This window comes from Neopelma chrysocephalum, unplaced genomic scaffold, assembly GCF_003984885.1.
Source record: "Neopelma chrysocephalum unplaced genomic scaffold, ASM398488v2 Primary Assembly neopelma1_71, whole genome shotgun sequence".
Taxonomy (NCBI): Eukaryota; Metazoa; Chordata; class Aves; order Passeriformes; family Pipridae; genus Neopelma; species Neopelma chrysocephalum.
In genome coordinates, this window is record NW_020897731.1 from 6,245,928 (window position 1) to 6,272,914 (window position 26,987).

The 26,987-nt window shown below is 42.2% G+C and overlaps 1 protein-coding gene and 2 long non-coding RNA genes across 4 annotated transcripts in view; 1 reads left to right on the top strand and 2 right to left on the bottom strand.

The window, feature by feature from the left end:
- The window catches only part of C1QTNF7 (C1q and TNF related 7), a 57,508-nt gene that overhangs the window by 29,069 nt on the left and 1,452 nt on the right, over positions 1-26,987 (top strand). For both annotated transcript variants that reach the window (XM_027686684.1, XM_027686683.1), the window contains exons 2-3: positions 24,599-24,797; positions 26,460-26,705. In XM_027686684.1, the coding sequence (XP_027542485.1) occupies positions 26,468-26,705 (238 nt within the window). In that variant the 5' untranslated portion in view covers positions 24,599-24,797; positions 26,460-26,467. The remainder of the gene's footprint in view (positions 1-24,598; positions 24,798-26,459; positions 26,706-26,987) is intronic.
- On the bottom strand, positions 5,483-10,726 carry LOC113969258. Its single transcript, XR_003534794.1, has 2 exons — positions 10,606-10,726; positions 5,483-5,717 (listed from the first exon to the last, which is right to left on the bottom strand). It is a non-coding gene; the product is annotated as an uncharacterized LOC113969258 (long non-coding RNA).
- On the bottom strand, positions 11,915-21,319 carry LOC113969259. Its single transcript, XR_003534795.1, has 3 exons — positions 21,248-21,319; positions 17,582-17,584; positions 11,915-11,925 (listed from the first exon to the last, which is right to left on the bottom strand). It is a non-coding gene; the product is annotated as an uncharacterized LOC113969259 (long non-coding RNA).

Here is a 26,987-nt window from a genome sequence, read left to right on the forward strand (position 1 = left end):
GGAAAAGTCCTATCACTTACAGAGTTTTCCAGTAGTGGCCTCTTAGTTTTTCCATTGGAAGGAAACCCAGGATGAAACACAACAGTCCTACCACCTTGCAAAAGTTTTAAAATGAGAAGAGGTGACTGTGGTTGCTCAGCAGATTATAGCAAACAAATTTTGTTTCTACTAACATTTCCCACTTTCTCTGAATTCTTCCAAGGAGCACATAAGCAAGAATCTGCCAGCAGTGCTGCCTTTTGTCAGTACAAGTGGCTTCTCATGTGTCTGTTAGCTGCTTAGCTCTGCTCTAAACAACAAAAACTGTCTCTGTCCTGAAGGTAGTGCAAGGTAACACTTCCCCAAGTGAAAAACCCAGTGATGAACACATGAGTGTTGATTTCCTAATATCTGAAAGAAGAAATTGTTCATCTGGGCTCACATGGGCCCACTAGCAGCAAGCTGGAAAGCCCAGTCAGTGCTGTGAGCTGAGTGGCATGGGTCTCAGCCACAGTGAAGAAGGGAAGTTTCTAGGAACAGGACTGGACAAGGAAGACAAAGGAGAAGTATGAGATGTGGGAGTGATAATTCAAGAAGGCCCCAGAGAAATGGTGAGCTAAGAAAGGCAGGAAAGGCATGGCTATTTTGATAACTGAGGTATAAGAAAAATGAGGATACAGCCCATACCCTCAGCACTGGGTGTGCTGCCTGGCCAGGCTGTGAGGCATGAAAGCGTTAACCCTTCTGGAACTGGTTCAAGACATTCCAGTGCTTGAAGTCACACAGTAAAAATAAACCTCATGCCAGGCATGTTGCCTGTGGGGTTTATGCTCTGCTTTTTGATTCAATCATTTAGGAATGCAAAGCCCTTCTATGAGGTCTGGGCTTTAACAGCATCTTTGCTTTGCCACCACCAGACTGTGGCAGACAGTGGAGTAGATCCCATGGTAATGAAATCCACAGTAAAAAGGTCCATGTCTGCCTGTAGCTGCTCAGTCATGCTATTTCTGTAGGGTCTGATTTACCTTTGGACTGTGCTGTAGCATCATTTTTTGAAGACTGAAGACAAAATGCTTTCCCTTCTGTGTGTCTTACACACCATACTCTTCCTAGGCACCACTGCATGTCCACTTACACGGCAGGGAAATGGTGAGTCCGCCTCAGAGAGGCTGAGTGTTTGCTAGGAAATAAGATAGGCTAGACAGACAGCTTGTACATTAGATTCCTGTGTGTTTCATTGGCAAGGAGAAGGAGAGTTTAGCCATCCCCAGCCCGTTCCCTTTGTAAGCAGTGTCACACTAAATGCAGCAAGGTGCAAGTTGGACTGCAGCACTTGGAGGAGCCACCCCCTCTGGGGATTTGCCCGGGGTAGGACTTGGATTTTGTAATTTTGAGCAATAGTTCCTGCTTCTACCACTGAAATCTTTATTTACCCCAGTACCCAGCACTCAGAGGCCTCTAGTGGCGGTTTCCTCTCATTTCACATCTTTCTCTGTTGCTCTCCTTACTTTTGAGCTGACCATGATCAGATACTTTCATGTCACTTCTCTTGTGCCCTGGCATTCCTTTGGGTGGCAGATGGCTTCAGATTTCACAGTTATGCTTCCTCTGCTCCCCAGACCCACCAGTTTTGTTTTTCTTAGAACACAGGATCATCGAGGCTGGCACTACTTTGCAATTCTCACGCTGAGACATGGTCTAGTAAGAAGGCACGTGGGGAAAAACATTGTGGTGTTATTTTTCCTCTTATTAAGAAGTGGAGAAGGCACGCAGGATCACTCTTGAGGAGAAAAGACAACGCAGAAAGAATCGAACCTTGCAGAATATACCATCTAAGGAGTCTTTCTGCTGTGTCTTTTGCAACCGGACTTGCCTTTCTCGTATTGGCCTTTTTAGCCACCAACGCGCTTGCATGAAAAATGGGTAGAGCCCTTCCCAAATCTTCGTTCGCGAAGCCTAGCCATGATGAAGAAGTGGAGAACATGCAGTGAGCATGATGTTCTCATTTATCTATTTATGAGTAGTTCCTATTCAAAGGATTGTAAGAAAGAGTCAGGGAACATTGGACCAATTTCTATTTGATTACTCCTTGAAAAACTGGAAATTATCATGACGTAGTCCAATGACTTACTCTGAATTTACACCAGTGCCAACGAGAACATAATGTAGTCCATCAATTTTACATCACATCCCAATGGACATGGACAATATATGCAGTGTTAAAACCTATCTGAATGCTTATTAAGAGTCCAATAATAATGGTATTTACTGAGGATTACTTAAAAATGCATTTCCTTTCTTCACAACTTCCACGCTCTCTCTTTTGGTCTTCTGCGATTGACACTGAGCACCTGGGCCATAAAAATGGACTGCAATTGCAAAGTCTTTAGTGAATATTGTGAAGTATTTCACACTTCTCATTTTATTTGCCATAGTATTTTGCTGTCAGCTTAGACTTGCTCAGTCGTGTCTTTTTAACTCCAGAATGCACTACTATGTTTGGAAATATTTAATGTAGAGTTTTTAAATGAAAAGAATTCATAACACCCAACAATTATGTCATGAACCAAAATTTATTTTATCTATCTCCTTTATGAAAAGGATATTTTAGCCTGTTATGTTGATAATGTTGATAATAATTATTCAGTCTCTGCATTGACCTCATTAATACCACTCAGGGTGGTATTTGGTAGCTATTAATGAAAACTGTTTCACTTAAAGATCAGTTGCATAGCAATTTCTGTAACAAGCACAAATAGAAAAATGTTCTAAGTCCCTTATAAAGCTCCATCCAATTCTACTCATGCCACTAAAGATGATTCAGAAATTACTACACATTCAATCCAGGTCAGCTTCTGTGCTTGTAGCTTGCATAATCCTAAAGACCATACCAGTGCCCATACCTCACTTGATTCATATCACTGCTCCCACATAGCAATGCACTGCAACATGTACAATGTACTTGAAGCTGATGACCTTTTCACAAAAAAAATTAAAAATGAGAAGGAAAAAAATGTCTGTGTTTACAGTCAGAGGAGTAGAAAGCAGAAGAATGACATTACAGCATGAAACCTCCATGGAGCTGGAGGTAACAAGAGCTGCACCTTGCACTGAAAATTTCCTGAGCCTTCTCCCACTTATTTTCATCTCTGTAATATCCTAATGTGTTAGCTTTACAGTGTAGTATGCTGTCAGAGCATTGCAACAATTGCACTCAATGCCAGATGCTAAAAAATCTTCTCGAAAAATTACTAAATAAGGTATTGTGAATGTTCTACATGGGAAAAATAAGTACATTCCCTGAGCAGTAAGAATAAGGGAATTTCTTAGGTCTAATAGCTCTTTGTCAAATGCTTGTCTTTCTTTATGGTGATTTTCTTCCCTTTCATTTAATTTCTCCAACTATCTCAGCTTGATTTTTTTTCTTAAACTAAAATGATCTATAATTTGCTATCACTTTATTATGATTTGAGATTCATCTTGATCCATTTAGAGGAGTAACAACATACCAGGATTTCTGTATCTAGAAAAGAAACAGTATCAGAAGCTAATTACTTGGGACAAAATGATGCTAAGGGCTAAAAGTCGGTTGTTGCTGGATGTATTACTATATTTCCTGTATAAAGCATTGTTTTCCAGACAATAAAACACTTTCTGCAGGTTGCCATGATGACTAACTGCCCCACATAGTCTCTGGCCATGAGGAGAGCACTGTACTTACTTAGTGAATGTGGGCAAGGCCTAGCTATGAGGGGGGGCAAGTCATGGGTCCCAAAGGATTATGAGCCTAATGTTAGCATTCAAAGCTGGAACCCAAGACACATTTTTCCACACCCTGCACATACACAGTAGGCATGTCACTATAGGGGACAGGCGCTGCCATACAACCCCTCTACAGAGAGTGATGCATCATAGCCAGGGAGGCCCAGGCACAGGGGCACTGCAGCAGTAGCAGAGCAAGGAAACAAGCCAGTGAAATACATCCTTGATTATCTGGTCAATGTGAAGGACTCCTGGATGCTCCTGAAGCCGTGCAGTGCTTACTGTCACCTGGTCACAGTATGGCTTCAGAGAGAAAATGTATAAACTCTTTCCTACACATCTTCTATCTACTGCATTAGCTCTCCCATAGGCTGCCAAGATCACTTTATTTACTGTTTAAAGTCTTTAATGGAAATTGAAAAGTCTCCAACATCGTCACTAAAATGCACAGTGGGGACAAGCGGAAAAACTAAATTTATCACTGGAAAAACAAAGCCAATACTCTTGTGAGTGGTTGGAAATCAGTTTGGCACCGCAGTTACAGCACTTCAGTGTCTTACTTTTGCTATGAAAATTGTTTTTCTCTGTTTTCTTCAAGGCCAATCAGTAATCATTTGTTTTGTTGGGTGTGTTTTGGTCTGACAGTTTTCATGTTTCTCTCATTCACAGCCTGATTCCTCAGTTTGCTAAAGGACAGCTGATAAAACTCAGTTTCAGATAAACCAAAATTACATTTATGCCATAAATACCCTCTATGATTATGGGAAGACACAGTCAGTCTCTTTTCATTGGCAATGAAATCAGTGTATAAAGCATTCTTGAATATCATTGTTCATTGTTTTCTCAGGGGCATCATGCCAAATTCTCTTTTTTCAATACTGTCCTTATCTGAACCTTTAAACTCTTTCTTTTTAAATGATGAAAAGTAGTTCCCTGTATACCCTGTAAAATCCTCTGTCTCTCCTTGGGGTATCCATATCCACTACACTCAATAAAGAGAAGAGTGTAAGGAAGTATGTCATCTCGTGACCACAGCAGTCATACCAATTGCTGTGCTGGGATTTTTCCAGTCACTAATAATTTACAATGGATTCCCTACTCTTTTTACTTAGCTCCTAATAGTGTTCAGAAATGTCTTAGTTTATGGTCTGGAATATCAGAAGCCATTATAGTCAGATTGCATATTTCGGTGGTAAAATCACTAAAGATCTTCATCCTGAGGATGTACAAGAGATGTTACAGAATCACAGAATGGGTAAGGTTGGAAGGGACTATCGGAGGTCCTCTAGTGCAATCCCCCTGCTTAAGCAGGATCCCCTGGAGCACGTTACTCAGGATTGTGTCCAGATAGCTTTTACAAGACTCCACAATCTCTCCGGGCAATCTGTCCCAGTGCTCAGCCACCCCAACAATAAAGAAGTTCTTCCTAATGTTCAGGTGGAACTTCCTGTGCATCAGTTTCTGTCCATTGCCTCTTGTCTTATTGCTTGGCGTCATCGAGAGGAGCCTGGATCCATCCTCTTGACACTCTCCCTTCAGATACTTATAGACATTGATGAGGTCCCCTCAAACTTGCCTCTTTGCAAGACTGACCAGGTTCCCTCAGCCTGTCCTCGCAAAAGAGACACTTCAGTCCCTTAATCATCTTTGTTGCCCTTCTCCAGACCTGCTTCAGGAGCTCCATGTCTCTCTTGTACTGAGAAACCCAGAACCAGTTCCTTTCACAGCAACTACAAAGCACACTGAGCAACTAGGAATTTTAATTATGAATTAACAACCGAACCAGAGACTATACCAATGCTTCCAATTGGAGCTGAGAGTTTCCCTCAGCTGGAGGAAAGCTGGACCATGGGCGGGGGTCAGGCCATGCAAGTCACCATCCATCAGCATCAGGCTGTTTCTTTGACTCAGAGGGGCTTTGGAGAGCAGCAGCTAGGTTGTTTTCCCTTGACTTGAAATTCATATTAGGAATTATACTGAAAAGAGAACAACAACAACAACAACAAAGTTAGTCCATTTCTTTCAGTATGTTTTAAATTTATCTATACCCCATCATGGGGACCCCTGGTGGCCTAGTGGTTAGCATGCAGGACTCTCACCTCTGCGACCCAGGTTCGAATCCCAGCCAGTCCCCCGGGCAGATGGAGCCCGTTAGCCCTGTAAGGCCATCCATCTATGAGAAGGTCACTCTAAACAAACCTACGTCCTGAGGACTTCACTGCCATTGTCCAAGCTTGCTTGGCCCCGGCAGATGAACCTTAGGATTAAAGGGTGGGCTCAGTTCAGCGCAGGCTGTGTCTCACCTAAAAAATCCATTGCGCAGGCTGGAAAGGTAAAAAGACCTTTCCCCAAATCTTCGTTCACGAAGACTGGCCATTATTATTATTATACCCCATCATCATATTATAACCATCACAGTGTCACAGCAATAGCTGGATGGTGCAGGGTGGACAGACGAGGACAGCTCTTCCTTGCAAGTAGCTTTCATGAATCATTAGTGTCTTTCTTCTCTCTGTTTGTGCTGTATGAGTATTAATTAACTCCTCTGGTACCACTTTAGGGCAAGAAATCATTGCCTTCCATATGGAAATAGAGAAATGAAGCAGATTATGTGATTTGCCCAAAGCTAAAAAGAGAATTGTTATCAGCACGAGGAGGAGAACTGATAATTTTTCTTAGTGCCTGGTCCTGTAATGCAATTAACAGAGTAACCTTCTTTCCCCTCATCTTCTGCTGTGTTACCCTCCACCTGTGAATAGCACTGTCTCCAGCAGTGCTTGCTATCTGAAGCTGAATTTTACTGCTAAGATTAATTTCCACTCAACAGGATGACTCCAACCAATACATTTTTGCATCTAAGAGAAACATTAAAATCTACCTCTGATTAAAAGGGACATAAGAATCCCCTTAAACTGCAGCATGAGCTTGACACTTAAGTAATTTTCCAGGAACAAGCTGATGTTACAGCAGCATTTTTTGTGCCATCTAGTGGTTGCAGAAAATTAGATGCCAAGCTCTGACCCAGCATGCCACCCAGCATCAGTGCCACAGTAAATCTTTCTCCTGCTCTGAGAACCCCTGCCCCGCTTAGGGCTGCTTGTTCCTTTTTCTTTTGCTGCTCTGTGTTTCACTTGTGTGGCTGTGAGCTGTGCTGTTAAAAGTCTGGAAAGCTGCAATAAGAAGTGATCTGAAAACAGAGTTAAGTAAATGGATATTCTCAGGAGCACTCTCAGCTTACATATATGCCATGTTTCTGTGGAATATTGAACACTTCCTCCACTGCTTGGAGAGCGTGAAGGAAACTGTGGGGACCGAGGAAACAACCAATAAATAGTATAAGCTTATATACACAGAATATTAGTAACTTGTTTCTTGAGGAAAAGGACATAACTGGGTGCCTTAGAGAAGGTAAGTGGCTGCTCCACTGGGCTGACCCATCTGCGGGGAGGACAAGCAACACTCAGAGAGGAGCTCAGGGGTGGAGCTTGGACCTGGGGTTATTTTCAGCCATGTTTTTATTCGCTTCTCAAAAAACATAGATAGGGACTGATTTCTGCACATAGCCATGAACTTTGAAAGCACAATCAAAAGAAATATTCCCCTAGCAAGGGCAGTAAGGAAATTAATTAAGCATCATATATGCTTAATTAAAAACTGTCATGGATAGTTAAGGAAAGCCAGACAGCAACATCAGCAATAGTGATATTTTCCTACTTTTTATTTGAAACAGCACTACCTGCCTTCTTTAAAAATAAGCAAGTTGCTGAACAACAAGAAGAAACCAGAAATTTAGTATGCTTGAAATAGGTCAGCTCAATAGCTAAGGTCATGGCCACATAAATGATTTCATAAGGGATTTAAGGTGCTTCTAAGCTAAAACATTTTAGCTGAGAATAGTCATGAGAATAAATATGACAGTTCCCAATGCTGATAGGATTTAAGAATCAAAAAGCATGTTCATTTGTCACAGCTGACCTTAGTGTTACATAGAAAATTTAATACCATCTGCTAAGATAGTACTGGCCAAGTGAAGCTAAGCAGCTCACCAGACTTGGTCAACATTGTGTCATACTTTGTCTGTACACACATTAACACATTTGGTAAAAATATAACAGCTTGATGAGAAAAGCTTCCGTGTTTGGATTGGACTGCCTTTGACAATCCTTCAGCATCCCTGCGGCCCCAGCTCAAGCCAATGCCAAGTCCTTGGTAAATGAGCAGTCCAAAGACATTGAGTCCCCGCCACACTCCAAAACTCCTCACCCAGGGGCCACCCATCATGATTTCAGCAGCAGGACAGGTTCCTGCTCCTGCCCCAGCATAGGAGGGCTGCAAATAGATGGCCTCGTGCAGATCCAGTTGTGTTGACCCAAGTTTATCCCATGTGCTAGTTAGGGCTCCTCCACTTCCTGCCAGGCACAATGAACCAAAGCAACAAGAGCTCTCTTATTCCCGCTGGACAGGCCAACCTGGTTCATTTTGACTGAAAGAGGCCAGGAGACACACTTCAGAGCACTCAGGAGAGCTGACTGTGTGCCAGGGAAGACAGCATGGGCAGGCAGGTAGTGACCTCTCCAGCCATCACCCGACATGCATGTCTGCACCCTCTTTAAGCTGAAGAGGATCTGGGATGGCTGTGCCAGCAGAGCTGCGAGGGCAATAACCTCCAGCAGTGTGGCTTGTAATCTTCATCTGGCACAGCTCTCTACAAATAGAACATCTGCCCACAGCCTAAAGAGATGTTTCAAAACTGATTAAATTAGACCAGCACAGGCACCCATCTGGATACTTTTACCGCTTTGGCTCCCATTCACCTTGCAAACAACAACGATGGATAAAAATCGCTTTCACCTGCCCCAGTTGCAAAGTGGCCAGAAGGAAAGGAGGATGCATCAGCCATGCTAGAATCTTGAACTTTTGACAAGTGTGTCTGGTGAGTCCTGATGAGGTGGTTTATGAAGTTGCCACCTGAGATCTCCTGCCCAGTGTGGCCACAGCTGCAGAAGGGGCAGTGGGAGGAATGTGTTCCTGCAGCCATGCAAAGTCCAGTGTCTCAGCTCAAATGGGTGATTTCAGTGGGTCCAATGAGTTCAGGAATGGTTTATACTGCACCACACCCTGGTCATTTACTGCGTGAGAAACCTTCCCTTATCCTTTTGGCTCTTATATTCCCCTACACAACAGTACTGGATAACAAAGCATGTAAATGCTCCTGACATAATTTAATGCAGTGTTGAATGGGTTAAACAGCCTACAGAAGTGGCAAATCTACAAACAAAGGGAGCCAAAGCAGAACCGCAGCAACAAACTGCAGAGGGATAGTTACATTTTAAATAGGTACACACGTTTCTGCAGCAAGAGACTAACTATATCCTTAGTTTTTATAACTCCTTATGCCAGCTTAGGCCAGATAAAAGTAAATGGATTGATTCTAGATGAATTAGAATGTCCTCTAAGGATCTGGTATTTATCTAACCAAATTATTTGAAGATAAACCAGTGCAAGTTTTGTGCATAAACATTAGAAAAACATATCATACAGCTTAAAAGAAAAACAAAATCATCTATGACAACTGAGAGCACCATTGCCTTTTCAGTACCATTTGGAGTCTGCAGATAATGCAGGTCTCTAAAAGATTTTTCTAAACTCTTAATAAAAGCCTACAGTTTACATTACTTTTAATGTACCTCTTACTTACTATCCCATGCTAAAATCCTTTTTAAGAAAAACAATTGGAATTTTAACTAGTTACAGATGATAGAGATAAAATTGGTCTTTACAAATCTGTATTTACAATAGGATTTTCAAGGAGAGCACTGTTTATATTTCCTAATGTTATCCAGGCTGTCTATTTGTAAATAAGAGTCAAAGGTTTACAAGTTTTAGGCTGCAATAAAAGTAAATCAGAATGAGGGAAGACCATGAGCAATGAAACCCCCTGATATGCTGGAGCTGCTTTATCCAACTGGATAAAAGATCAGACAGGCCACAGCAAGGGGCAACAAATAAGCTGAAGGGAACAGATGCCCTTCAAAAAATTTCTGTTGTTTTTACAGAGAGAATAGTATTGGTAACTCATCAAATGGTCAGATTGGACTTCATGTGCCCTTGGCCTTTTCCTGGTATTCAGACTAGACCAGGATGGTAAACAGGCATGTACACAATCAGACAGGGAGGTCTCAGGGTTCATGAGCTGTCTGCTGTTTCTGGGAAGTGGTACAAGGTGATGGGTAAGAGGGATGCTGCACAAAGCCTCCATTTGGCCTCTGCCTACTGTAATTTTAGCTGCTATTGCAGGTGAGAAGGCTGAGGAGCCTCAGCCATGTTCTGCTGCTCCCCATATGATCCTGTCCACTTCCCACTCTCAGAACGCATATAGTCTTCCCAGCGCACAAGCTCCCCTTTTGTTTACCACAGGGAGACTTGCACAACCTCTGGCTACATTCACTATTTCCTCTGAGATATTAGAAGGAAGCTGAGCATCTGTAAACAGCAGCGGCATCGTGTCTATGCCATTCACTACACACAGCAGACCTTGGCTGCCTGTCTGCCTCCGGCTCTTCGTGCTTTTGGACAGGGAATGAGCTGCAGAGGCCCTGGCTCTCCCCAGGCCTCACTGCAGCACCCGTCAACAAGGCAGAAACATGAAAGGTTTAAAAAACTATAGAAAAAAGGAAGCCCATAGCTAAGAGATGAAACTCCAAACCAGAACAAACTCTTTGGTTAATGGGATCCTTGTTTTTGCCAAACCCACTATGTTTGCTAATATGCAAGGCTGAGTTATTGCTGCCCTCTCTCCACAGCTGAGGGTCCCTGGAGAGGAGGCTGTTTTGGCTGCCATTACTTCTGCACAAGTGGTACCACCTGCACAGCACCTCAGTTTCCAGGGCCCAGAAGAGAGGACTAGCCTTCAAAAGCCCACAATTTAAGAGAAGACAGTGACAGCGAGTGGGGCTTGCAACTATGCCCTACACCCCATGGCCTTTCAACAGGTCCCCCCTCTGTAACTGCTGGCTTACTGCCAGGGAGAGGTGATTATGACATCTAGGCTCATCACAGCTTCAAAATTCACAACAACAAAGTCTCTACTTCTGGCAGGAAAAACAAGTTCCATGTCTGAGATTTCCTTTTCCCAGCCTTTTTCCAACTCAATCAGCTGTAGCATCATGCAGAGGAAACAATCCTTCACATTGCCACCTCCCTGCCACCACACAGCTCTTTAGACAGGTACCCCTTTCTGCCCCCTGTGGACATCGTGGCAATCTAGAGGGACATATAGAGATACACCAGGGTGGCTCAGGCTTCCCCTGGGCTTTGAATGCTGCTGTATCTCTCCTTTCCCCTCACCTCCAGCCTCACTCTCTGGCAATTAAACTGAAAAACCCACAGCACAACCAGTGGACAGGGAACAAAGGAAAAAGGGTCTTTTCCCTATATGTCCATTGGGAGCAGAACAGATTTTGACTTTTGGGCTCCTGTTGCTGGGAAGAGAACTCAGCAGTGTCAGGAGCCCAATGAGGATAGGGGAGTTCTGTGCTGGCAGGCACAGGAGGAGGAGGAGGAAAACCACTCTGACAAGGAATGGCAAATGTCATCATCCTGTAACCCAGCCAGAGCTGTGGCTGTGAGGACATGCCTTCATCAGTCACACCGCTGTGTAGAGTTGGCTACTCATGGAGAGTAAAGCAAGAGCCTGCACAGTCTGACAGTCTGAGGTTAAAACAGACAAATAAACAAACTTGATTATGAATAATAATGAGACACATCTGTATTAAGAAATCATGATTGTTTTGTTAAAAGTGTGCCAATGAAAGCAGTATTTTATAGAGTATTTGAAAGACTGTCTTTTGAGTTGTCTGTAGCAAACACATGAGAGTTTATGCAGCTTTGATGAATTCAAAAGGCTTTTTTTCTTCCTCTAAAAGCTGCCGATGTCTCCTAGAAAAACATTATGTTTACTTTTTACTACTTTCCTTGGCTTTTAAGTCTAGCAGAATGACGATCACTACAATGGGCAGAGGCCAGATAACACAATGACAGGCAGCTGCAGTTTTTGCAGCTGTACTGCATTTTTGTTAGAGATGATGGGTTTATGCTGACTTGAGGACATAACATGAAAACTGTTCTTGTGTGCTATTCAGAATCTTGCTTACTAACGTTAATACCCCACAGAAGAGTGGATGGCTCTTACATTTTAGTGGACCATATAACCACTGGAGTTTTTAGTTGTAAATTTATGATATTCAACAAAGAAAAATCTGAGGCCATCATAATGTTACTGCTTTTCTGAGAAAGATAACATACTAATGAGCAGATTAATCACTGTCCCTTATAAAGCAAGAAATAGAAGGAATCAAACTAAATTATTAGCTAAAAAGATTTAAGGGAGACAAAAAGGTTTAAGGGAGACAAATGCATGCTGTGTATAATTATTTTAACAAATTTACCAATTATAAGAAATGTTGTGAAAAGCCAGAGTTTAAACTCTGTCCAAGTTTATGGATAAAGAGTCCAGCAAAGTTGATAAGAAAGCAAGGACTCAGAAAATATTTCCAGTTTGGAAGACCTCAGTTGCAGAGCACTGGAACCAGGAAGATAACCTCCTGGCAAGCATTGCTGTGCTTCCTACATCCTTGTGAAGAGCCCAAGAGTCTGCTACAGGGCACTGCCCAAGAGCGAGGGTGCAGGGCTGGAAGTGCTTTTGATCGTATTTACCAGAATCCTTCATATGTAACATTGATCCCAAAATAGAGACATAATGAAATGACTGTTATGGATGATTTCATAATTGCCCCAAGAGAACAAGTTGGGACACCAATTAATTTTATTGAGAAGGAACAGCAGTGGCTTTTGAACTTCTGCAGAGACCTAGTTTCCTGCATTAACAAAATAAGTAGAATAAATAAAAACTATAAAAGAGAAGCTGTGCCAACAAAATTGTCTCCGAATGAAGTGTTTTGGTGTTCCCTCCCATGAGCTGATAAATTCATTAAACTTATTTTTTTAACTTTACAGTGTGTATACATATATATATACTTGCACATACATACACTTAAACTTTCCCAAAGACAGAGGAAAAACAGAAGCCTCATAAGAAATCAGTCTCACAATGAGAAAGGGAGAATTCTAAGCAGGAAAGACACGACTTTTGAGCATAGAAGAGTTTTCAATTGCAGTTATCCTGTTTGGGACATAATGTGTATTTTAAGCAATAAACAAAATTACACATATCAGAACAGAACTTTCTACAATGCCCAATGAAGATACCTACAACAAAGATAAAACCAGCTTATTGCATGCAGGCTTACTGTTTATCAGCTAGAAACAAATCTAAGTACATCGTTAATTCAGGCCACCAGAGAATAGATCTGTATTAAAGAAAATTAACTCCATCAGTCAAAGTCAAATAGAAAAAAAATCTCTAATAATATCTTTGACATAAAATGTATCCACCATGCTCCAGGGCCTTGAAGAAAAGCTAAGTGAAAACGAGACTCCTTTGACTGGTAAATGTAAAGATGTGCACACACACATGCACACACACACATATTTGTCTGTGATGAAATTATGCCCTGGCTGAGGGAAAAGCAACTGCCTGAACTGATCTGAAAGGCTTTAAATTATAATAATTTTTTTCAGTTTTATATCTTGATTCAATGCCATAAAACTTAAATGGTTTTATCACTGAAAGGAAAGGTCATTTTAACCAAGGCAAGAGAAAGCTTCTCCATGTTTTATGTATTTTCAACTTTATTTGCAAGTCAATACATTCTGAATCTCTGTAGGTTTCCATTAAAGTGGAAATTGCAAAACCCTTTACCCTGATGAAAGCTTGAAGCTGATATGCTCTAAGCCCTGCATGACTCCTCTTTTTTATATATATTTTATTTGTATTAATAATTATGTAAGGAAATTTCTGGGGCACAGATCATTAGAAGTGATTCTGCCATACTGCTTCTCTCAGACTAGCCAGAATTTCTTAAGAAATAAATTTAAATTGAGGTTACTGTTTAAAATTCAAAAAGGCTCATGGCAGACTGCTGCCATGGACTTGCAACTGCAAAATAACATTGAGTTTATTGTCATCATTGTAAATTATATTTGTAGATACTTGAATAAGGAGCTTGAGCAAAACTCCAGACCCTACAATAAGGCAAAGTTATATTCACTGATTACGGAATCGTGAAGACGGTTGTCTATAATCCCTTCTTTTTAAGAAATATGCCTACTTAGGCATAACCCAGTAAGTACCACTACCCTGGGGTGTGTTTGCACTGCAGGTGCACCCCAAGACTGTGTCACCTGTGGATATGACTGTGTGCCACATATGTGTCCTGTTATTCCTGTGGTGCTGTGTCTGGGCAATCCAGCTGGTACCCACCTGGGCCCCACAGCCTGGGGTCCACCCAAATGTGCCTTTGCTGGCTGTGCAGACCAAACTCAGCACGCTGCTGCATTTGGGTCAGATGGCTCCAGCTATGCTATTTGCTACACAGGGGCATCTTAACCAACATGGGGAAGATCAGCTGGACTGGGGATGTTCCAGGGTGACTCTAACACCTCGTGATTCAAGGTTAGGTGGGACTTGTTGACAGACAGAGATCAAGGGAAATTAAAGTGAAAATGAGATTAAATTGGTTGCTAAACACTCTGTGACCTTCAGACCATCTGGGAATGCCCACTTAAATCCCACGGAGACTGTTCTGAGATCATCCTGAGTCATCACACACACATGCAAAACAAAGTCAAGGCAAAGCCTGCTCTTACCAGCCAAAGGCCAGACTTTCCTAGTGAAGAGTGGCATGATGACTGACAGCTGCAGTTTTTTCGTGCTATTCCCTGGAGGAACCCAAGGAAACAAACACTTCGCAGATAGGATGGATTTCAAAAGAAACCAGTCCAGTTATTGTTGCAATAACTTAAGTGAGAAAACACCTTCTGTTACGGAGTCAGAAATGACCGGTTATCAGATGCTAGACCTCATCACCACTGTAATGAAGAAGCTGAAAGAATTATGCTGACTTCATCCATTTTAATCTCTCATGAGAGAATTGATTTGAAATACGAAATGGCAGTTCACAATTACTCAAGAGAAGCAGAATCTGGAAAGAATAACCTGCTTTTACATTCACAATATTATCCCTGATATTATTGATGTTTTTGTTTTACTGATGAAAAAATAGGAGCATGTAAGATTAAATAATTGGCATGGAATAGACATTTCTGGTCAAGGAACAGAAATTAGATCTCCTGAAGGAAAATTCTGTGCTGTGTTCTCTTTCTTCCTCTCTGTGAATTTGATCAAATGCCACTAATAAGAGAGAGATTTGCATTTGATTTCAGTATGTACAGAAGCAGGCTGACAAATTATTATGTGTATCAAATTGAAGTTATCATATCACAGGGAAAACTGTCATTCTTCTAAGTGAATTTGTGTCAGATAAATTTGCGTCAGACAAATTTATGTCAAACAAAAGAATACAAAGCTCTCCTCTCCTCTCAATGTCTTATGCTTATTAAACTCTTTTTAAAGACTTACCAGGATATATTGGAATTAGGATATATATATATATTAGACTAGAGCAGTTAGCTGAATAGATGCATAGACTTTCCAGAGTTCTATATAACAGCATGAGTTTTTACTTTCAAGGTTTGTACAAATTAGAAAACAAATAAATGAGATAGTTCTTTCTTTTTCTTCCAAGCTTTTTACTTGGAGATTTAAAGCTGCCTGCCTGAATTGTCCAAGTCAGAAATACAGAGAAAAAAATTAGTGTCAGTGTTACTTCAAAAAGAAAGAGGTCTTAAAACAGATTTTAGATTTAACAATGCGTTGTAAGAACAATCCAAATATTTTTTTCAAATAAGTAAGCTTGACACTTGCATCTTCACAATACATGGGAAGTCATGTATTAAACTCTAAACAGCTTGGACTGAGACTCAGCAAATCCAAACAGTCCAACACAGAAATGGTTCTCATCAGGAGACTGATGAAAGCAAGACAAAATTCTGAAGGACACAGGTTGGCTATGTGGCTCAGTGAATGCCTCAATAAGAAGAGACATAAGGATCCATATGGTATTAACAGACCTTTGAATGCTTTGTGCTGAAAATTGTTGTTTCCATATGCGTAGAGTGGACTCATGCTGCCAGACTGGGATCACAATGGTTTTTTTCTCTTTGCATAAGTACAACCTGTCAGAGCCATGAGGTCACTGACATCCCTGAAATCCCTGCCAGACTCTCCTGGGATGTCCCATTACCTTGCCCATGGTCCAGGACCCCATTTCAGCCCAGCTGACCCACATCCACAAGCTGATATCGTGGTCTGGCCTCAGATGCAGAAGGTGCCTCTGGCTGCCTCCAGGCTGCCCTGGTTCCTGCTGGGGTGATGGGATGGTCTCTGGCTGGTGAGATCCTGCCCTGCTACCCAGTTCCCTGTAAGTTCTATCACTCACAGACCAAGGGAGGAGCCAGACCTTACCCAACACAAACACCTCCACAAGATATAAAGTTGTAGAACAACAACTCAATCAACTAGAAATGCAGGTCCTGTGTGAGTGCTTGCTGGGCACCAATGGGGTGCCAGAGGGTGGGCTTGGGTGGAGCTAGCACTCTTGTGAAGTCTGATGGGAGATGGGATGCATTGTCCCTTCTGCTCTTCTATGGAAACGGAAGTCTTTGTTTCAGTAAGAAGACTCAGAATTTAAATGGAATTTTATTTTACAGCTACAAACTGTTTAGAGCTGTCTTTCTAATGTGCATGCCCTTCAGTCTCACAAAGAGGTCAACCTCCCTGAAAATAAAAGGTTTGATTTAATCAGGAAGAAACATACTTTAAAGACCTGCTATTACCCAAAAGCAGACATGACATAAATTTCATTCTATTTTTATGTCTTCCTGGCTCCAGTCTCCTGAATCTGACATTAACCATAACAATCACACATGTGGCTAAACAGGGCCAAATTCTCCTTTTTTTTAATTCCAGTATAAATATGGAAGTAATACTGTTGAAGTAATAGCTTTGAGGTAGGCTCTCTCCACAAGAACAGGACTTTTCTCAGAACAGTCACAGTCAGGAAAGTATGCTGATTTTGAGGCCAGATTTTTACTGACAAGTTAGGGATCTAGAGTGGGGGGAGACCACCAGGGTTGACATGAGAGCCTGGCAGTCCCAGAGGCCAGGGACAGAGGCTAGTGCAGGTGGCATTTTGAAAAGCACATGAGGCTTCAAAGTTCTCATGCCATTTTCAAAATGCCTTAGGCTATCAGAAGTTCAAGCTCCACTGATTTACAGTAAAACTTAAGCATTTAAATGCATTTATCCTTTGTGCTGATGAGACATGGCCACCAAAGATTCACACCTCTGTGAGATTTAGATTCACGGTCACAACTTCTCCCTTAAGTTTGACTTCAGTTTCATGTTTCTTTGCTGCTCTTGAACATGCCAACATTACACTGAAGGTCAGAAGATGGAGACCTTGCAGATAATTTTGGGCAGGGGATATTGCAGTGTCCTGTGGATGTAGTCCTGCAAGAAAGCTATCAGCATTGGCATGGCTACAGGTTGCTCAGGCATTGAGCCATGTGAGATGTGCACAGCCTGGGTCTGTGTCACCCAGCTAGGCAAAACTTCCAGTTTTCCTCCTGGAAAACCTAAAGGTTTGCTGTGTTGCAAGAGTACCCTTTGTACACCTAAAAACATTGCTGACTTTACTATGACCATTTGCAGTTTGAAAACATTTACTTGTGTCAAGCTGACACCCTCTTCCATGTACAGCAGAACAGGAACAAGAGGTTGCCACTCAGCTGAACATGGCTGCTCCCTGCCCTGGATCACAGCCTACACTACTCCTCTGTGGGAGAAGTTTATGGGAGCTGTCCCTAGCTTTTTTCAGGGAAAATGAACCAGCTTAGTCCTGCCAAAGCATTTAAATTGCTCCTTTGGTCTTCTCCTAGTTTGATGCAGAATATAGTCCCTGGCTGGATGCCAGCTTTTCCGCAGGGTTCCCAGAAAGGTACAGTGCTGGGGTGATATCATTTGATGAACTTCCAGAAGAAAACAATCTGCTGGGGGAGGAGTGCCTCTTTGAGGGTCTGGAAGCTTTCTTCTTCTCATGTTATCTTCTTAAATGGTGAACACTGTTCTTTGGTGCAATATGCGGTACCAAGGGAGCAACTGGGTGAAGGACAATCCATCTTCAGAAGTGTCTGTGATCTAATAAATGATATTTACCTTGTGGGGATGAGAACCAAGTCATGCCCAGGGACTACAACATACTCAGCTGTATATTCAGCAAAGTTCCCAAAGTTGTTCTCACTTTGCTGGCTGGTCCTCATGAGTCATATCTCTGCAAAGTCGTTGCTCTCACAATGGTAGCTCTTTATGGACTATTGCTTAAGAAGCCCAGGTGCAAACACAAATGAACACAAGGCACAGGGCAGTGGAAATCTTTCCCCTATAACTCGTGGCAATAAGCTATGATTTTCTTCTTGTTTGTTCCCATGTACCTTGCAGTCTGAAATTTTGTTTTTTCACCTTCTGTTTTTCTTTTCTTTGTGACGTCCAAAATAGCTTTCCCAATCTGTTCTCTATTTCTTTTCTATCATCACAAGGTTGGTAAAGCAAAACGATCCAAGACAGGAGATGGAAATTTTCCCAATAAGGGCTGCAGTAGAACTAAGAAGAGAAAGCCTGCTTGAATTGAAAGGCACTCCACAGGAGATGGGCACATTGCTGTAGGCATCTATTCACATCTTTAGATGCCTACATGCTTTCATATGCTTTATTCTAGTTCAGATTCATAACCAACCCTTCAAATTGTAGGTCCTCCCTGAAGACAGTTTCTGATTAATGGCTCTTGTCTCATTTTAAGAAAATGGAGAAAACCTTTTAAAGGAGCTTGTTCCTGACATGGAGGGACACTCATATCCTGAGTCTTACAGTGTTATATCCTGGCCATTTTTCACTACATTGCAAGCAAACATTTTATCCTCTCCATGTTACTTGCCAGCTGTAAGCAACTGGCCTTGTTTCTCGGCTCTCTGTCAAAACAAATTCTATCAGGTATTATTTATTTGTGTGTTCTGGCACAGCTGGCAGTGAAACTGCTTTGCCTGCCAGGATTCTTGTTAAAATGTCCCCCAACTGAGTCAAGCTACCTCACCAACACACCTTGACCAGATTCTAGGGCATTTTTTGGAAAAACAACCTTTCAAATAATGGGAACACCTGGAACCAGAAAGACTACGTTTCAAGTCAAACACTGAGATATAAAATTGTTCCCACTCGTTTGATATTTTGAAAATCAAACACATTGAACTTCTGATCTTTCTTATAAGTGCTCAATTTTTTCATGAAGACTTGAGACATGGCTAAAGAATCTGACTGCATTCAACATAGTTATGAAGGAGACTGTTCAATCATGACTGAGTACAAACTTAAATGAGACTGTTAAATGTCAACACTGCTAATGGGGTCTTTAAAGATTGTTTTCTCAGGAGTGTTTAACTAATGTTCCTTCCCACTGGCTGACTGATTCCTTTGGGCACCACCAGCCAGTCCAGCACTGGGAATCAAAAGTTCAGACTGCTCAAAAATTTTCGGGTCACTCTCCCCTTCTTATACAAGGGAAGCAAAGACAATGTAAAGCCACATGAAGATTGCTGGATTGTGTAGATAACCCCAGGAGTGTGGTTGTGGCCAGCTGTGGTCTTGATTCCTTAGAGTAAGGTGTGGTCTTAACGGGTGGAGCTCTGGAAGTCCAGCATAGCTGCCATAACACAAAACAAGCTGGGAGACGCATAAAGCTGCAGCCAACTGAAGGTGGATGAAAAATGTAAAAAAAAAAAGGGGGAGAAAAAAGTCCACAATTAAGACTCGTATTTTAAATGGCACAAAAATCATACTCTGCAAAGAAACTGCAGAGTCTAGTGTGCTAAACCATAAACCACTGTTTATGAGGCTTTGTAGAAAGGTCAGTGGTGGTGGTAAATTTACTGGCAGGTTTGAAACCTTCAGGCATGTGGACACAATTGACTTTCATGGATCATGTTTAGAGAGGGAGAAGACAGGCATAGCCAATGAGATTTCAACCAAATTTTTGAAGTTGTCCCCCTCTGCTTCTCATCCTAACTTATTACCTCCTCCTCCACCTTGTTTCTCCTGCCACAGCTACTGGACAGGAGAGCCAGGGAAGGTCTGTACATCTCACAGTGGGGGTTCAAGGTAGCAATGTGAGGTAGTATAGGCCTTTGCTTTTGGACAGCCAGAGAAGATATAGACTACCTACTTTGTTCTTCACCACTAGTCCATTGCCAGTGCTGCAACAGAAAAAGCCCACAAGCATCACAGCTTCTCGTCTACATCTTCTTGCACAAGGAAGTTGAAACACACCCTCTTCTACTGCTCAAACAGCTGTGCATATGTATTGGAAGAGAACTAAAAGCTAGCAAGGAAAGTAAGAACACAGCCAGGATAACTTGTGACTAATAGCTATTGGCCCTTGTCCCAGCTTTTATTTATAACAGATTCACGGGAAATCTTCTAGGATTGTTTCAAAACAATGCCAATTAGTAAATTTTAGAATTAGCTCTGCATAGTTGGACAAGGAAGAAAGATTAGATCATATACCAGGAAGTCTCAAAACTGGGAATTTGCTACAACCCCTTAATTCCTAAATTTAAAAAACTGTTAATGACATAGTCTGATTATACCAGTACTGAAATGAGATTTCCCAATGTCTTGATGTTAAAGACCCTCTGCCCATCACCTAGCTTCAATGGGAATGCAACTTACAGAGTATGTTCTCAAGGTAGAACATATAATCGTGGAATTGTTTGCGTTGCAAGGGACCTTTAAAAGTTACTTAGTCCAACCCGGCAATCAGCATGGACATTTTCAATTAGATCATGTTGCTCAGAGCACCATCCAACCTGGCCTTGAATGTTTCCAGGATTGGGGCATCCACCACCTCTCTGGGCAACTTGTTCCAGTGTTTTGCTACGGTCATTATAAAAAATTTCTCCCTTATATCTAGTTTAACTCTACCCTATGTTAGTTTAAAGCCATTACTCTCGTCTTATCGCAACAGGCCCTACTAAAAAGTCAGTTGACATCTTTCTTATAAGAGCTCTGTTTAAGTCCTGACTCTCTCAGCTTGTCTTCATAGGAGAGGTGCTCCAGCTCTTTGATCATCTTTGTGGCCCTCCTCTGGACCTATTCCAACAAGTCCATGTCTTTCCTGTGCTGGAGACCCCAGAGCTGGATGCAGCACTCTAGGTGGGGTCTCACCAGAGTGGACCAGAGTGGTAGAATCACCTCCTTCGACCTGTTGTCACACTGCTTTGGATTCTTTAGACCTGCCACCTTAACTACAGCACGGTACTAGGTCCAGAATCGCTTTTTAGTGTTTTTCCAATATCAGATGAATGAGATGACCTTTTGAACAGTGATGGAACAAAGGAATCAGCCACTCTCACTTAGAAAATGTATTCCAGAAATCACTCTGAACAATCTGGTCCAGTGAAAAGTATCCCTGCCCATGGCAGGAAGGTTGGAACTAGCTGATTTTTAAGGTCCCTTCCAACGCAGACCATCCTATGATTCTATGATTAGAATTGATCATCATGTCCATCGTTTTCCAGTGAATGCCTTGATGTGCACTCTTGCTCTGTCTAGTAGATTTGAAATCTATTGAAATGCCATTTCCTACACTTGGAATAACATTATTCTAACCCTGTGTTCATATAATTCTTCTTATTATTTTTGGTGATGGTTATGATGAAGATGACTCTTATTGTTGTAAAGAATGTGCTTTTTCTGGCTTTCAGTATTTGGAAAAATACATTGAACTGTTCAAATTTTGCTTTTCCCCGGAGAAAAATTACTTGGCAGATATAAATCACTTTGTTTCCTTCCCCCAGTTTATGGACAAAAGTCTGTATCTTTGAAAAGGACGACCAGAGGTCAAGAACAAAGTGTAATTTATGACTCACTTTCTGCCTACCAGTTAACTCTCTGACAACAAATATTTCAGTGCAACTTAGGTGACTCTTGAGAAAGTGATCTGAGAGGTCTATTACACCCTCTAACTTCATAAGCCCGTGTGAACTGAAATCTCTGATTTTGGCCTCCTAATTTAGCCTGAAATTAAAAAAAAACATGTATGTTCTTATTCACCTTTAGCATTACAATGGTGCTTTTAGAGCACTCACTGGGAAACAAGGGGCATGGGTTCAACACTGCACATCCTCCCTTGATCTGAGGAGATTCACACTTACCGAAGACCTGCAATAACAGAAAGGCACCTTCCCCCCTCTTTTAAAACAACTACTCCTATGCATGAAGAAATGGAAGAGTCTGAAGTCAAAGGGCAAGAGAAGTTTTGATTCTCTGGCCTAATGCCTGGTTTCCTGATTGTCATTTGTTGTCTACCACTGTTGGAAGCAGGACTAAATTCAGTCCTGTAAACATCATCACCTGAACATTATCCTCAATATCTCCCACTCCAGCTCTCTTTCCCTTCCTGCAGTCCCACCATTCTGTTTCACAGAGCCATCACCCCTAAGATCCCCAAGCCATAGCTGAAAGCTTCAGTATTCCCCTCTATGCCTCCTTCATAAATTGGTTGTCCAACCACAACGCCCCAGGCATCTAAGGCACATTCCTATCTCAACAACCCCGTTACCCTCACCTTCCCCAAACGACCTTTTTCCCATGCTCTTTTCAGAAATACATGTCCCAGACTAATTAATTTCCTGTAGGCACATGAGAGGAACAGCAGGGGAGGTCTGGGAGCTGGAGACAGATTCACACATCAATAAGTTATCGGCCAGCCAGTGACAGGAGCAGCTGTGTGATGGCACTCACTCTGATTTGTAAAAGATCCTGGACATAGGCAAAACCAGCAGTTGTTGAGACTGTTTTTGCTTGGATTACAAGCAACACAGTGTGGGAACACCTGGCCTACTGATTCAGACTTTCATCTGGCAAAGGGCAGGATTTTTTTCCAGTCCTGGATCCTTAGCTTGTGTCTGCTTCTTATCCATGAGCTTTGTGTAAAATGCATATGCAGCCTTAACCATGAACTCCCCCCAAGCTGTTCCCTCCTGGCTATGTGTTTAAAGTTGTTCTCTGCAGAGAGCTTTGTTGTCCCTGATTTAAGTCGTATGAAAATCCATAAGCTTTATTTGGGTATGCTCAGTAGTACATCAGAGTAAACGTCACTGTGAAGTTTGTCCTTGTAGCTAACAACTGCCTTGGAGTTATCTTTTGCTACTCTGCTGTAATGTTAAGCATTCATATGTTAATCCACTTGTGGAGGCTGTTGTGCCTGACTGTACTCTAAGGCTCTATCAAATGATGGCAAAATCAATAGTTTGGTTTCTGCCAATTTGATGCAAGGTGCTCAATATGAAAAGCAAAATGTATATCGCTAAAGAGAATTTTGGAGCATCGTTTATTTCTCCCCAACTAAAATATTTTCATGTTTTTTCCTGCATTACCACTTATACCAAGACAGTTTCTAATTTTCTGTTCTGTAAAACAGAAAAGATTCTTCTTAAAGACTGTGTATACGTACATGTATGTGTATAAGCTAGTCTCTTCCCTGATGAATAGATCTGACCAGGACATATACCTGTTGAAATTTACTTATGAACTGCAAATAAATGTAGTGGCTTGGGGTTTTAAATCAATCAGTCACTACCAATCAGTATCAGAAAGAAAGGAATGAGAACAACAATTTCTAGATCAATTTACTGTGCAATTTCTTTGACTCTGAGCTTGAGAATGAATCTGGCAACCAGTGGTGTTCCCCAGTGCTCAGTGTTGGGGTCAGCCTTGTTTAATATCCTCATCAGTGATCTAGACAAGAGGACCAAGTGCACACTCAGTCACTTTGCACATGACACTAAGTTGGGCGGGACTGCTGATTTCCTGTAGGATAAGAAGGCTGTGCAGAGGGATCTGGACAGGCTGGATCGATGGGCAGAGGCCAACAGTATGAAGTTAAACATGGCAAAGTGCTGAGTCCTGCACCTGCGTTACAACAAGAAGCCCACGAAGCACTACAGGCTGGTGCAGTGGCTGAAAAACTGCCCAGTGGAAAAGGACCTGGGGGCACTGTTTGACAGCAGCTGACCATGAGCCAGCAGTGTATCAAGGTGGTCAAGAACATCAAGGGCATCCTGACTTGTATCAGAAATACTGTGGCCAGCAGGATAAGGGCAGTGATGGTCTCCCCGTGCTCAGCGTTGGTGAGGCCATACCTTGAATCCTGTGTCCAGTTTTGGGGCCCTCACAACAAGAAAGACATTGAGGTGCTGGAGCATGTCCAGAGAAGGGCAACAGAGCTGGTGAAGGGTATGGAACTCGTCTCATGAGGAGCAGTTGAGCAAGCTGGGGTTGTTTAGCCTGGAGAAAAAGAGGCTCCAGGGAGACCTTATTACTCTCTACAACTCCCTGAAAGGAGGTTCTAGCGAGGTGGGACTCAGTTCTCTTCTCCCAGGCAACAAGTGAGAGGATTACAGGAAATGATGCCAAGTTGCAGCAGGTGAGGTTTAGATTGGATATTAGGAAAAATGTCTTCATGGAAAGGGTTGTCAAGTATTGAAACAGGCTGCCCAGGGAAATGGTGGAGTCATCATCCCTGGAAATGTTCAAGAAAAGTGTGGATGTGACATGGTTTAGTGGTGAACATGGTGATGGTGCTAGGTGGATGGTTGGATGTGATGATCTTATCTTAAAGGTCTTTTCCAACCTTAATGATTCTATGATTCACTGTAAAAAAATGTAAGTTGCATTTCACACAATCACTCAATCTCCTATTCTATTTCTTCTTTTTTCTCCCCACAGAAACCAGCAGACTCTGATTTCCTTGAATGCTGTAAATTATCCCTGAAGGAATGGACAACTCCAACAAAAAACCACACACAAATTTTCTGAGAAGATAGCACAGGAACTAGAAAAAACAGGTTGACTTGCAGATTCTCACCTGACCCATGACTGACTCTCTGCTGATGCAACACTAAACTAAGACACCTTTGTACATCAGGTACTGCAACCCCTCAGCATGTCACTGTTTGTACAGTGACTTTTCTTTAGTATCCCAGTATACAGTGGAACAGAGAAATCTAATCTCCATTCAATAGTTTATGAAAACAACCAACTATATATAAAGCTTTAAACAATTTTCTTGCAAGACATTGCAATATTGTTCATTTCATATGACAGGGCTTAAAAAAACCTGTTAGCAGCCCATTCACACTCCATCTGTTCCCCTGCAGGGCAGATGCCTTATTCCATCCGACTGACTAGGGTGAAGTGGTTATTTCTGCTGTTTCCAACCAGACACTGAAGCTGCCCTCTCTTACTGCCATCCTTTCTGCAGGTTCAGCAAGTTTCTGCTACAGTTATCTGAGTTGAAGATTCATTTACCACAATAAGGGCAAATTTCAAAATTAAATGAAGTTATAAGCTTTATCCTCACTAGAAGAGACTGTTCCTACAGGCATATCCTCCTAGCACAGACATAACTCCCTCAGCAAGAGGGCTTTTCTCTGGAAAGCTTGTGTAGGGCCTAAAGACAAAATAAACATAGGCAAGCAAAGGACTTTGAATTGGAAAATCCAGATTCTTTTTTTCATGTGTCAACATTTGGCCCAAAAAAAGCTGATATTCACCATGTCAGCCTAGAGGCTACTTCATCATCATGGCTAGGCTTCGCGAACGAAGATTTGGGAAGGGCTCTACACACGTTTGTTACAAGCACGTTGGTGGCTAAAAAGGCCAATACGAGATAGACACGTCCAGTTGCAAAAGGCACAGCAGAAAGACTCCTTAGGTGGTATATTCTGCAAGGCACGATTCTTTCTGCATTGTCTTTTCTCCTCAAGGGTGATCCTGCGAGCTTTCTCAAAAGCATCAGCAGCGTTATAGATGGTGTGTCTCCAGGCCTCCCGATTGGAGGCCAGAGTAGACCAGTTATGGTGGTCAATGTGGCCAAGGCTGCTTTTGCTCTTTGTGCGACCACATTGGAAGAAGATGCCCGTTGGCCTGCGGTTAACCAACCGGGTGAAGGTGGAGATGAGCTTTGTTTAGGCCACCTTTTCTATTCCCCTCTCTGAGTGGAGCAAGCAGTGATGTCCTTGAAAAGGCTGCTTAGTCTTTCAGGGTGCTGCCCCAAGAGACTGTCATCTCTGATCAGTCTCAAATGACCAATATCCTGAACCGCCTGCATGCAGGGTTGGGTCTGCGGCTCCCAGTGCACCTTTCACCTGCCGTTTCGACCCTCGCCCGTCGCTACAGGGCTTTTTGCATGTGGGTAAAGCCTTCAAGCCTGTGCAAGGGATTTTTTAGGTGAGATGTAGTATGCACGGAACTGAACCCACCCTTTAATCCTGAGGTTCATCTGCCAGGGCCGAGCGAGCTTGGACGGTGGCAGCGAGGTCCTCAGGACGTAGGTTTGATTAGAGAGGCTACTTACTTGGGAGACATACAGCAACATATAAGGTGACCAGAAAAAGCTCCAACCCAACAGAATTTCCTCCTTGCCTCCTTCATGGATTTTGGTAATGCAGAAATCCCAGATCAAGCTCTGCACCCATACCTGTGTATAATGCATCACAATGTCACACTTATTTGCATATTCAGAGACATTTGCATGTGAGTGGAGTGTCATAATATGCACAGTTTTATTCACATGTGTTTTTTCCAGATGCAAGGATGTTTGTGTTGCTGTACATTACAAGTTTTGCCATCTATACAAGTGAGCAACCACTTCAAAGCCAGCTCAAAGGAGAAAATTACTACACCAGATACATATGTAGCATCCCTGGTTTGCCAGGCCCTGCAGGTCCCCCTGGAGCCAGCGGATCCCCGGGGCCACATGGACGCATTGGTCTTCCAGGAAGAGATGGTAGAGATGGCAGGAAGGGAGAAAAAGGTGAAAAAGGGAGTGCAGGTATTGAATATTTGTGTAACCTAACACAAGAAAGACCTTCCATCATCACTGTTATATATATGTGTGTGTGTATATATATAAATGATGAACATGTGTATGTATCTGTGTGGGTTTAAGTGTGATGCATGCATAAATATATAGTGAGAGAAAGAAAATATGCAGATATATTTTAGATATGTCTAATATGCACATACTGGCATCAGGGTAAAGAAAAGTAAATGCACAGCCGTCCTGCACACAGATGCTAAAAGTTTGGGAAGAATGAAGCATGTGTGGTGTCAA